Source organism: Xenopus tropicalis, chromosome 3 (genome assembly GCF_000004195.4).
Source record: "Xenopus tropicalis strain Nigerian chromosome 3, UCB_Xtro_10.0, whole genome shotgun sequence".
In the NCBI taxonomy this organism is placed as follows: domain Eukaryota; kingdom Metazoa; phylum Chordata; class Amphibia; order Anura; family Pipidae; genus Xenopus; species Xenopus tropicalis.
Window position 1 is genome coordinate 126,833,757 of NC_030679.2, and position 13,571 is coordinate 126,847,327.

At 41.9% G+C, this 13,571-nt stretch overlaps 1 protein-coding gene across 2 annotated transcripts; it reads right to left on the reverse strand.

Moving 5' to 3' along the window:
* Positions 1-6,193: 6,193 nt before the first annotated feature.
* On the reverse strand, positions 6,194-11,692 carry LOC733553 (uncharacterized loc733553). 2 transcript variants are annotated; one of them, NM_001044468.1, is made up of 6 exons: positions 11,232-11,530; positions 10,390-10,552; positions 7,839-8,052; positions 7,047-7,219; positions 6,826-6,955; positions 6,199-6,735 (listed from the first exon to the last, which is right to left on the reverse strand). In NM_001044468.1, the coding sequence occupies exons 3-6, from the start codon at positions 8,029-8,031 to the stop codon at positions 6,512-6,514; spliced, it is 720 nt and encodes a 239-aa protein (NP_001037933.1). In that variant the 5' UTR covers positions 8,032-8,052; positions 10,390-10,552; positions 11,232-11,530; the 3' UTR covers positions 6,199-6,511. The 2 variants fall into 2 exon arrangements, with proteins under 2 accessions (XP_031753853.1, NP_001037933.1); XM_031897993.1 differs by lacking the exon at positions 10,390-10,552 and having other exon boundaries at positions 6,194-6,735; positions 11,232-11,692.
* Positions 11,693-13,571: the final 1,879 nt, after the last annotated feature.

Here is a 13,571-nt window from a genome sequence, read left to right on the forward strand (position 1 = left end):
TCTGCCTGCCCTATGCTGCCTGTGTGTGCCATACTCTGCCTGCCCTATGCTGCCTGTGTGTGTCATACTCTGCCTGCCCTATGCTGCCTGTATGTGCCATAGTCTGCCTGCCCTATGCTGCCTGTGTGTGCCATGATCTGCCTGCCCTATGCTGCCTGTGTGTGCCATAGTCTGCCTGCCCTATGCTGCCTGTGTGTGCCATACTCTGCCTGCCCTATGCTGCCTGTATGTGTCATACTCTGCTTGCCCTATGCTGTCTCTGTGTGCCATAGTCTGCTTGCCCTATGCTGCCTGTGTGTGCCATGATCTGCCTGCCCTATGCTGTCTGTGTGTGCCATACTCTGCCTGCCCTATGCTGCCTGTGTGTGCTATACTCTGCCTGCCCTATGCTGCCTGTATGTGTCATACTCTGCCTGCCCTATGCTGCTTGTGTGTGCCATAATCTGCCTGCCCTATGCTGCCTTTGTGTGTCATACTCTGCCTGCCCTATGCTGCCTGTGTGTGCCATGATCTGCCTGCCCTATGCTGCCTGTGTGTGCCATAGTCTGCCTGCCCTATGCTGCCTGTGTGTGCCATACTCTGCCTGCCCTATGCTGCCTGTGTGTGCCATAATCTGCCTGCCCTATGCTGCCTGTGTGTGTCATACTCTACCTGCCCTATGCTGTCTATGGGAGGTGAACCAGGCAGGGATTTGTTGTGGGAGTTTGTTAGCAGTTGGAAATAGTCATTATATGGTCCCTAAGGTGTGTAATTATGTGCTGGGGTTGCTGTGCTATCCACAGGGGAGCAGAAGACATGATTTAAGGGTGTGGCTTAATATGACATAATATCATTCTTTCACATATGAATGATGGGTGACATCCTCACAGTGAGCACCAGCCTTTTGTTTATTTGCTGCGCTACCACCATTAATGTGGGTATGGTCTTAAAAGCTCTTGTGATAACATGGGTGTGGTTTAAAGTGGGTGCGGTTTTAAAAAGCGGAGTGGTCAAAACTGGTTTTCATTATCGGCCCTCCACCATGTAGGCCAGAAACATTGTGGCCCTCAGTACCACAGAAGTTGGACAGCACTAGGCTAAAGGATCGCATTGGAATGATATTGCCTGCCCAAGGTGGGTATATCTGGAGAAAAAAGTGGGGTCAAAATCTTGTCACCTCGCCCCTTTCATACTGGCCCCAATTGAATCCAGATCCTACTTGACTAGTTAGCCCATAAATCAGACCTGCGTCCCTTAACACAAGGACCCAGATGAAATAAGGTAGAATGCCCCAGAGATATCATAAAAAGTTGGCTGGAAAAATGAAAGTAATGCCTGATGCGTTTCGCCTATAACAACTCTTTCTCAAAGCTACACTATAGAAACAAATCATCTGCATGGGTGTGAGCAAGGCTAGAGAATTCCAGGTAACTATGTAGTTCTTTAGTGCAGCTTTGCTCACCCTACCCATGGTTACCCATGGTCACCTGCTGCTAATACAGAAACGGGTGCAGATACGCGGCACATGATAGAGCACCGAGCCGTGGGAAAAGCAATATTTATGGCCAGGGAAACAATAATACGTTTTCAGCTCTTTCCCAAGCTAAGATCCTATACTGTCACTGCCAAATCTTCCTTTTATTTATTCTTTTATATATATAGCTTTATTATCGCCTTCTGACCATTATCACCATCTCATGACCATTCTCCCTCACATGTCCCTGTTTACCATCTGTCTGGGTTTCATACAGTCTGTCCTATCATGATTAATAGGGTACAAGGGTGACAGGGAGTGGCGCACCTTTCAGAGAAATTGCCCAAGTTATAGAAATGTGTTATCCGAATGTTAGCCAACAAGGCAGAGATCAGTTGTTTGGCTACTATTCTGTGCCTATTGTACTGTTCTGTATACTGTATATAATATATATAACTTATACACACTGAATTGGCTTGAGTTGTGATTTTTAAAGTCACCTTGGGTTCTGTGGCCTGTATGGATGTCTGTTGCTACTAGTATTATATTTATTGATATTAATAACCTGTACATTATATCCTTTGTAACCCCTTTTTAGCTGTAATGGACCATGACCAGCTAGTTAGGTTAGAGCATGGGGTACATTGAACTCCTATACCATAAGATAGGCCTTCACTAGGTGGAAGTGTATGTATGGAGGGTGTTGTTAAACTACACCTCCCACTGGCAAATGTAAATTAGTGATGTAAAAGAAGAATGTCAGGACACTGGAACTAACAGCTTTATCGTCCAATAGCAATGCAGGGTTATCAATACTCACAAATGCAGGTGAAATGGCAGGTATGCGGATACACAAGAATGCACTACTATGGAGGACCAGCTGGACAAGTAGATTAAGCTCCTTATGGTTTCTAAGGAGGGTTAGGGTTTCTACTGTCATCGGAAAGTATGTATTTTTTCAAAACCTATCAGTTAATAGAGCTTTTCCTGCAGAATCCTGCATTGGAATCTGTTTTTCAAATGCGCAAATTTTAAAATTTCCACAGTCATGTGACCTGTGCTCTGATAAACTTCAGTCACACTTTTTCAGTCACCAACATTTGTTGGTTCAAGAATAAAACTTTAAATGGCAGAGTGAATTATTTGCTATGTAAACAGTGTCATTTAGAAATAAAAAGTACGCCATTAAAATCATGACAGAATCCCTTTAAATGGCCCAGATCCCAACAGGAGACTTGATCAGGGAGAATACTCAAAGCCTGATACCCTTGTCACTACTGCAGTCCCTTTACTAAGGCAGCAGAGTGTGTATGCCTTCCCTATGTACCCATGCCTTCCCTATGTACCCATACCTTCCCTATGTACCCATGCCTTCCCTATGTACCCATACCTTCCCTATGTACCCATGCCTTCCCTATGTACCCATACCTTCCCTATGTACCCATGCCTTCCCTATGTACCCATACCTTCCCTATGTACCCATGCCTTCCCTATGTACCCATGCCTTCCCTATGTACCCATACCTTCCCTATGTACCCATACCTTCCCTATGTACCCATGCCTTCCCTATGTACCCATACCTTCCCTATGTACCCATGCCTTCCCTATGTACCCATACCTTCCCTATGTACCCATACCTTCCCTATGTACCCATACCTTCCCTATGTACCCATGCCTTCCCTATGTACCCATACCTTCCCTATGTACCCATGCCTTCCCTATGTACCCATACCTTCCCTATGTACCCATGCCTTCCCTATGTACCCATGCCTTCCCTATGTACCCATGCCTTCCCTAAGTATGCATTATTATTAACATTTATTTATAAAGCACCAACATATTCCGCAGCGCTGTACAATAAGTCGGTTTCATACATTAGACATACAGAGTAACATATAAGGCATCAATCCTAAAAATAATACTAAGTGGCTCAGTTTTTACAGTAATAGGGGGGAATGTATGTATACAAGCCTCAGTGTATATAATCCCCAGGCTATCTTTCAAAGCTAAACGCAAATGAAGTGATAACAAGCTCACCCCGTAAATTGTGTGGTCTGGGTGTGTAAACCCCGGACCCTCCACCTCCAACACAAGACTTTAAAACAGTCCTGGCCCAATGTTATTGGGAAATGCACTCACCAAAGACAAGTGGTCCCGGTACAGCGCCCTGAACCTGTAGTTTGAGATATTAAACGAACATCAGTTTGAAGAGAAATGGCACGCACTCCTTGGTCCACTAAAACTTGTCTTTATTGTATTGTCCTTCTTTGTTTTAAGATCTCTACAATAAAGACAAGTTTTAGTGGACCAATGAGTGCGTGCCATTTCTCTTCAAACTAATATATAAGGCAATCAATAACCGATACAAGAGGTGAAGGGAGTCCTGCCCAAAAGAGCTTACAATCAAAGGGTTGAGACACCAGGTGTGGGAATGCATGCCTTCTCTGGCTGTCTCTGCTAATTAGACAGCATGTATGAGTTCTCTAGTCACGCACCTTCTGTCTCATACTATCTGTGTGACAACACAGGTTCATGATTAAATCATACGGACATCAGGACTATTCATGCACACTGCTATGCAAAGTTGCGAATTCTGCTAATAATTTTTGTGGGAACATTTGCTATCATTTTCAATTGTGAAATCCATCCTTTTTTCAAAACAGTGATTGAGTTTGCACACTCATTTTCATGAAGCCAATTCTCGTGTAGCGAGGGGGGCTGTGTTTAGGGTCTTGCCGTGCCCTGGGGACTGGATCTCAGCACGTCACCTGCTAATACCCGGCTTTCAGCTCAGTAGCTCCTGAGAGAAGAGTCTTACTCCCCATTTATATGGCACCAGTATGTCCATCCCACAACATTGTGCCACCAGACTTGGCTCTAGTTATGGGCAATAGAATCAAATGAATTTCTCCTCCCACTATCAGTCTTTGCTATGAGGTTAGGAGGCCTCCACACTCCTGTCAACAAAGGAACAGCACTTCTAATTCTAATAAAGTGCCTTATGTTACCATATGGCAGCACCCATAGGCAAGGCTAAAGGTGAATGGTCACGCTTGGTCAAGCCAATAATAATAAATATTATATGAATAAAATGCTTCTTATGTAGGCTGGCCGGGCAAATAGTGGCCATTCACTCATTGTTGTATTTTGTTGGGTTGGGTACTGCCGTGAGTTAAAGGAACAGTAACACCAAAAAATGAAAACTTTATAAAGTAAATGAAATATAATGCACTGGTAAAACTGGGGTGTTTGCTACAGTAACGCTACTATAGTTTATATAAATAAGCTGCTGTGTAGCCACGGGGGCAGCCATTCAAGCTGGAAAAAAGGAGAAAAGGCACAGGTTACATAGCAGATAACAGATAAGCTCTGTATAATACAATAGTGTTTTATCTGTTATCTGCTATGTAACCTGTGCCTTTTCTCCTTTGAATGGCTGCCCCCATGGCTACACACCATTTTTCTTTATATAAACCATAGTAGTGTTTCTGGGGCAAACACACCAGTTGTACCAGTGCAGGGCAACAGTACATTATATTTGAATTTCTTTTATACACTTAAATGTTTTGATGTTACTGTTCCTTTAAAAGGATTGTGGTCTTTGTTTTTCCATAATATGTCTTTAAAATACCAAAGTAACAAAAATAAGTTATAATAAGTTCTACACACAGAAACATTTATTCAACATTCATACTATACCAAACAATAGGAGATATCTTAATTCCTAGGTTCCTCCCTTCTAGCGCATTGGGTGCCTCATCAAGGAAGGCGTGGCATTTCCTATTGCCTACATCAATGAACAATACATCTCACAGGGCCTATAAGGTAAACCCTCTGTCCCTGGGTATGCTTTGCTATGGATTTTGGTTGATATTGATTTGAATGCACCAAATAAATTTGTTATGTGCAAAACTCTTAATAGTGGTATTTTTATCTGTAAAATATTCAGGACCTTAGCAGTTGTCCACACATATAACTGTTGCTATATATATTATATATTTATATGCCTTAGCAAGGCACTTTATGCTGAAGATGTGCTTACTGTTAGGCCAGACCTATGGAGAAGTCAGTGCGTGGAAATGTTATCAAGGAGCTGCTAAAGGTGACTTTGAAGGCTACAGAAATAGTGCACACAGGGAAGGGACATTGTATGCCCAAAGGCTACAGAACACATGGCACAGCTGCCAGCTATAACTATATCCAGGCACTGCCCTATGGTTATGGTACAGAATCCTTTTTACCTCTGGAGTTCTATAGAAGGCCAATACTGGGGGCTCAACTACTAAATATTGTTTTCTAGGGCTTTGTTGATGTAACAGGCCCAGACTGGCAATCTCTAGATTGAAGGGGCTGCTGTAAGATCTTATAGACAGTCAATATTTATTAGGCTAGTGGGGGCTATTTGGGCCTGTGCACTTGAAATGCCTATTTTGAATCCAAGCCCAGACCAGACCTGGCAAGTAACTCCACATGGTTACTCTGCATGGTAGCCTTTGGAATAGAAAATAGAGTATACCCAACAGCTGCTGGGTAGAGAGTTGCCTGTTGGATTCCAGCCTTTAAACACAGACCAAGGTTCTGCAGTTAGATGATCCACCAAAAAATGATTTGCTGTGGGGCCCAGTAACTGACACCACCGTGAAGAATTGGACTGATCATTTCTGGAGGTACCGTGGCTTGTGTTTTGGTGTAATAAGAGGTGCCAGGTTTGCACCAGTTTTACTAACCCATAGCACCTGGTCAACTTGTACAAAAATAATTTTATTACTTATATAACTATAAACATTAGTTGAATTCTACACACATATATACAGCTCAAAATAAATACATTAAATTGTGCAACGTCAATAAATAAATAATGCCTGTAAACTATGTCCCATAGAATGGACCAGTAAAATTCAAGTTGCAGATGGAGCATCAAGGTACTGTTCAAGGTAACGGACTGTTAGGGGATGTCATGCTTGGGGAGCTGAAGAGCCAGAATATTGCACATCCCTTTCATAGAAGGGAACAATCTTTGGCAGCCTGTGCAATCCGTATAGTCAAGGAACACATGTGCTAGGATTGCCTGAAGGGATATAGTTCTCGTGTAAGGTTGGTGGTGTAGCAGGGCATTTCTTTGAACCCTCCATATTGTCCTTGGCTCTGAAATGTGTAGGCCACCATGTGGGCAAGACGGGTGAGGATCCGGTTAAGCTCAAGGTTCCTTTCCTCACCCTCCAGCAAGTTACAGAGAGTCTGTAGGAAGACAGAGCCGCCTGGGTTCTGAAAAGCCACATGTCCTAAGGAGATAAGAAAATAAATGGCTGTTTGTATTTCGGGGTTTGGCAAATAGACGCACAGGGTTTGGCATAGATGTATCATTAACCTACCTTCACTGCTGGCAAACATTAGAACAGAGTCTCTGGGCAGGTTCAGACTTAGAGAGAAGGCATCTGTAGCGCAAGTGTCCCCATCTGTCTCTAGGAACACCCCTTCATCAAACTGCTCCCCACGGCAAGCCTGCAACAAGGTCACAATAGGACATTATAATACTGTGACCCCCCCCCACCTATGTATTACGCAAAGTACAGTCTCATGCAGCTGCTTTTACCTGTACAAAGAAAAGCTTAGGGACCCCTGCCAGCAACGGACTGTTGTTTGGTGCCAAGATGTCGTACAGATCCCTTAGTAAAACTGGTGTCCCATAGAAATCGTAAATGAGCCCCTCGTTGCCATGGCTGGACAGGATGCTTATGAAGCTCTCCCCTTGTGGCATCTTGCTCTCTGAAGAAGAAGGGAACAGGGTCAGACTCAACCATACAGCACAAACACCAACAGCACCATATCTCTGCCTGGGCCATACCACTGGGACAACGGGCATTACATTATTGTAAAAAACGATTACTGGCCCAAGCACACCCCAAATGGTGCCCAGAACCCAAATCAGCAATTGTAATGGCTACTCAGGCTTTGCGCAACAATTCTTTAAGGATTTAGTACAGGTATCGGACCCCTTATCCAGAAACCCGTTATCCAGAAAGCTCCGAATTACGGAAAGCCTGTCTCCCATAGACTCCATTATAAGCAAATAATCCAGAATTTTAAAACTGATTTCCTTTTTTTATGTAGAAATAAAACAGTACCTGTACTTGATCCCAACTAAGATATAAATAATCCTTATTGGATGCAAAACAATCCTATTGGGTTTAATTAATGTTTTATTAATTTTTTAGTAGACTTAAGGTATGGAGATCCAAATTACGGAAAGACCCCTTATCTGGAATACCCTTGGTCCCAAGCATTCTGGATAATGGGTCCTATACCTGTATCTAAAACCACAGGACTGGCCTTCAAGGTAGTGTATGGGATGGCACAGTCTGAAGGTCAGGTACGGTGAGAATACCTTTCTGGTAGATATCCTTTATCTCCTTGGCACTGACATCCATGTGTAGGGAGACTTTGTAACCCAGACGAGAAAGGACCTTGAATAGTCGGTTGACGTCGCGTTTCACCCCCTTGCGCTGATCTAGACTCCCCACTTCTCCATGCCTGGGGTGGAATTCCGATATGGCGATGATCACTGCTCGGCCCTTCATCTCCTTTAACATCATGTGTAACTAAGGGAAAGATAAAAAGGGAGACCAGCTGACCTCCAGTATCCCAGCAGGGAAAGCACACTATACACTTATACAGAAAAAAATGGTGCAAAATCGGCAAAATGTTTTAAAGCAACTTTTTTCCCTCTTTTAAAACAAATTAATACAAAAGAACCACGGTGAACATTAAAGGGGATGTAAACCCAAGAAAACATTTTAGCCTAATAAAAGAAATTGTAATTCTAAGCAACCCATTTGAAGGTAAAACACCAATATTACACCTAAAAAAAACACGTTGGTTCAGTAATACCATTTTAAATCCATTTTAAAATTATTTGCTATATAAACAGTGTAAATCATGACAGTATCCCTTTAAAGAAACATGTCAGTATAACTGCTATTGATCTGTCTGTCCAGCCCTATAACTGCCCTAGTGACTTTTAGGGTGAAGACACACAGAGCTTATAGTAGCAGCTACTTGTCGTGGCTACTAAAACAGACAATGCTGATCATTTACTGGTAATTGTCAACATGTGTTTTAGCAGAGTCAATTCTCAGTATTGTCTATGGCAAGGTATTTTCTAGAGTTTAGTAGCCGTGACAAGTAGCTGCTACTAGTAGCTGTGTGTCTTCACCCTTAAAACAATGCAGCAGAAGCCAGCAGATTAACAGACTCGCAAAGAAACTCTGCAAGGCTGACTTCTGCTACACTATTTCAAGAGACAGAACCAAGAGGGCAGAAAACTGCCTTTCCATAGCAATTATACAGTATTTACAAATAACTTTAAAACCATTGAACATTTGCAATGAATGTATATTGGGAAGTTGCTCAGAATTACATTTTCTGTCATTGGCCAGAATTGTAGTTTTAGGTTCACATGAAATTTAATAATTTACAAACAAATATCTTCCATTTTTTAGCCAGATATCTTTGGGCAGCCTATCAGGCAACCCAAAACACGGCCAATATGCTGACCACTCAATCTGGAGTGGGGCTGTGTTTGTAGCTTATATCAGCCTTTGTATGGGCAGATAATGTGTGATTTGCCATAGGAGGTGCAAACTAGCCAGAAATTAATATTTACAGAAGGACAGAGATGGACAGGCCCTAGGCACCCCCCTGTGTGCACATGTAAAGTCACCCTGTGGGGGTTGCCACATAATGATAAGTGCCGACAGAGGGCAAGGGAGTGCGGACCAGGGGTAGGCAGGAGAGGTACCTACCTGGCCCCCCCTCACCCTTGCACCCTAGGCAGGTGCCTCTTCTGCCTGCCTCTAGTTACAGCCCTGGAACAGGGCAAGATATGCATCTGGTTAGTATTTTATACAGGTATGGGATCCCTTTTCCGGAAACCCGTTATCCAGAAAGTTTCGAATTACAGAAAGGCCATCTCCCATAGACTCCATTATAAGCAAAAAATTTGAATTTTATAAAATGATTTCCTTTTTCTCTGTAATAATAAAACAGTACCTGTACTTGATCCCAACTAAGATATAATTATCCCTTATTGGGGGCAGAACAGCCCTATTGGGTTTATTTAATGGTTAAATGATTCCCTTTTCTCTGTAATAATAAAACAGTACCTGTACTTGATCCCAACTAAGATATAATTACCCCTTATTGGGGGCAGAACAGCCCTATTGGGTTTATTTAATGGTTAAATGATTCCCTTTTCTCTGTAATAATAAAACAGTACCTGTACTTGATCCCAACTAAGATATAATTACCCCTTATTGGGGGCAGAACAGTCCTATTGGGTTTATTTCATGGTTAAATGATTCCCTTTTCTCTGTAATAATAAAACAGTACCTGTACTTGATCCCAACTAAGATATAATTACCCCTTATTGGGGGCAGAACAGCCCTATTGGGTTTATTTAATGGTTAAATGATTCCCTTTTCTCTGTAATAATAAAACAGTACCTGTACTTGATCCCAACTAAGATATAATGAGTCCTTATTGGAGGCAAAACAATATTATTGGGTTTATTCAATATTTAAATGATTTTTAGCAGACTTAAGTTATGGAGATCCAAAATACAGAAAGATCCCTAATCTGGAAACCCCCAGGTCCCGAGCATTCTGGATAACAGGTCTGGACAACTTAATTTCACTAGAAGTAATATTCAGGAACTTTTAGAAAAACTGGGACAATTTTGGTGCAAAAGTTTGGAAAACCAGGTGAAAAATTAGTAAAAAGCACCCATTTAAATGCATTAGAAATGTAAAATGCAGGTTAAGGTTAAATGTGGCTAAAGCTATAACTCTTATTAGTATTAGTAATGTTATGGTTAGTATTTGCCCTTACTTTACCCCACCAGATACTCGCCCCGCTCCATGCTTAACATCCCCACTTACCTATGAAGCCCTGTCTCTTGTCTCCTTACAAGTGAATGCTCAGCCTTTCCCTTTAACCGCTTGCTCTATAGAGTACAGGGTGCTGCTCCACCTACTTCCAGGCAGTAATATAGCTGGGAGGCAATAAAGGCACAGCTCACAGGTCACACACACACGCCCATCCCTCCAGGAAACAAAAGAAAGGTGCCAATCAGCAACAAAGCGGAAACTTCCAACATGTGACATGAGATTTAGACTATAAGATTTCTAGCAAAGAATATTACAAAAACTTTATCACACACGTAATTATGATACAATTCTCCAATGAACTCATGCTTGTGCACAATTGGGCACTTGGAGTGATTCTGGGCATATATAGGCCTGAATTGGAAATCTATTTGTTCTGGCAAAGGCCGGGGGGCTGCTGTAAGATGCCATAGGCAGTCACTATTTATTGGGCAGATGAGGGCTGTTTGTACTTGGAATGTAAGGGCCTATTTTAAATCCCAGTCCAGGCCTGTCCATTGCGCATTCTTGGCAGGGTAAAAAACTTTGAAATCAAGTGACAAAGTATTTCAGTGAAATAAACAAACCATTTATTGGCTCAAAATTAAACAAACAATTCAAAAATAAGCAATTATTGTTGTTTAAATTATTGCTTATTTTTGAATTGTTTGTTTAATTTTGAGCCAATAAATGGTTTGTTTATTTCACTGAAATACTTTGTCACTTGATTGTATACTGTTTCAGGACCTATCAGTGGGATATAACTTCTGGATTCTCTTTTTTAATCCACCATTATCATTAATTTAAACATTTTGAAATGGCTACAAGGACCATATGCCTTAAGGGTTCAAACTTACCTCGTTAAAATGGAAGATTGATATAATCCAAAATCTGCATTACTTATTACCGGGTTGTATTTCATATGTAGACACCTTGAGGGTCTGTTCCTGGGGGCGCAGCTTTAGGGGTACAGGTCATGGAAAAAATGCTTTTAAAAAAGGTACGGCTGAATCCATCAGAAGGCTGGAATTTGAAAGGCGGTAATACCCCACCCTTCACTTTAGTGAACAGAACATGTAAAGATGTATGGTCCAGTTCCTAGGGCAGCACTGAAAACAAAAACAGCCTGGCACCTTACAGATTCATTTTGACTACACTGGGTTCAAACACTATGTAGTTATACTGATAATTATCCAACAGTACTGCACCTCCAAGTAGTAAAAATAAAACTTCACCTCTGTTATCATTCCCATAGAAAGAGAGTCAATGGATCAAGGCAAATTGAAGCATAGGAAACACCTGATGTGTTCCAGACTAGTCTTTAGCATAGGCGTGACACCTGGCCCCAGAACATGAATACATATGTTGCAAATGCAACTCAGATCATATGTGGAAAGCATCCAACAAACACAATTAGGGGAAGAGGAACATAACTGGGGGGTGCAACTGGTAGGGGAGTGGATTGTTGGAGCTGTGGGGGTAGAGTGCAGTAGGGTGCCAATACTACTTGGCACAGTTCTAATACATAGGGTTATAGGGTTGCATCCCCCACTGGACCCACATATGTGCACATTTGTAAACACCTTTAAAGAATGGGCTTCAAACCTTAAACATGTGTGCGTCCTGTTGGGCCCTGGAGGGTACAGGCCTGGTTGCAATTGTACACCCAATATTTATGCCACTTTCTCAAACAAAATGCCTGTCTTCGTATTAATTTCCCTTTCCTCCCTATTAAAAACAGGGAAATGAATGCTAATCCAGCTAGAATGCAGCAAGTTGCTTTTCACCTGATTTTGGCGATTCCTTGCAGTCTGTTCAGACTGTGTTGGACAGAATGGCCTGTATGCTTTGTCCAACACAGGGCAAAACATTTGTCTGTTTTAGCTTAGTTGGCTGCTTAAGATTTGATTCTAATATATATAATATTATATTATTCACCCCTCTTACTAGGGTCACAGTTCTTTTGAGAAGCAGACAAATAATCCACACCAATATGTGTATATAAAAGGGAATATATTGAATAACAAATCAATCAGTTGTTACAATTAAGTGATTATTTAAAATAAAACAACATATTTACATTATTTACAGTTACAGATTAATAATAAAGTCTACATTATTATTGCTACCAGCAAACACAAGGTGGCCTGGTTCCTTTTCGCTAGCCAGTTTATCATGGCTTCCCTCTGGTCTGTAGCCCTTACATGCTGCCCCGGTCACTTCAGATGCAGTTCCCAGATGCTCCCTATATGCTCTCTAGATGCTCTCCTGTTCACTCCATATTTTATTCACCTTTTCAGCCACTGCCCCACATACCAACTGATCAGATGAGGTTGATAAGAACCACACCTAGCCTTCAGTTACTGTTGGGAAGGCTTCTCGCATACAGTAATGAGATTTACGGCTCCTGTAGCAGATGTACTGTCCCACCACCATTTACAGAAAACCCATTGATATGTAGATTTGGCTTTTGGGTGTGACTGGGACAACTGGTTTTTTAGTAGGCCTACATTACCCATAAGACATGGTGGATATAAATCCACACATGCATATAAAAATAATGTAAAACCAAGATGTTAATTTCTTACAGCTGCTGATGAAACTGACATACCTATGTTGGGAGCAGGGAAATTAGATTGTAAGCTCCACTGCAGGAGGGACTGATGAGAATAAGTAAGCAATGCTGGCCAAGGGCTGTGTAATATGAATGAAGGAGCAAAAAAAGGGCCTTGTGGGGTTGTTATTTCTCCAATAAAACCAAATAATTTGGTGGCACCACAGGTTTCACATTCATGGATTAGATTGTTTTTCTGTGATACTGAGGACCCAGCCTTCCTGCATCATCTCGTGCCTCTTGTCCTCTAACATTGGCCTCCTACAGCTTTGTTTGTAGACTTCCCAGAAATCTCTGTACCTGGAAAGCCCAGCTAACGAGCAATGACTTCCTGCCCTCGGGGGAACATTTCCTGTTTCACAGGGAGATTTTATGGTAGTGAAATAAGTGCCTTCAAAGTAAGTAAAATGTGTTGTCATCCTGGCTGCGAGTATTTGCACATAGAGCTGAGTCTGACTTGATACATGGGAGCTGGAGTTTCCACCCTACTGACTCAGCTTATTGTGCAACCGGCAGTCAGAACTTGCCCATTACTATCTCCAGACCTCTAGACTTTTTCTTTGTAATATGAGCACAACTACTA

What these genes read in the sequence shown, in the direction of transcription:
- LOC733553 (XM_031897993.1), bottom strand. Translation starts at nt 8,046, where the DNA reads ATGATGTTAAAGGAGATGAAGGGCCGAGCAGTGATCATCGCCATATCG. An exon ending in AAAGGATATCTACCAGAAAG is followed by an intron (nt 7,220 to 7,838) that starts GTATTCTCACCG and finishes CTTCTTCTTCAG; the next exon opens with AGAGCAAGATGCCACAAGGG. An exon ending in CTAAGCTTTTCTTTGTACAG is followed by an intron (nt 6,956 to 7,046) that starts GTAAAAGCAGCT and finishes ACCTTGTTGCAG; the next exon opens with GCTTGCCGTGGGGAGCAGTT.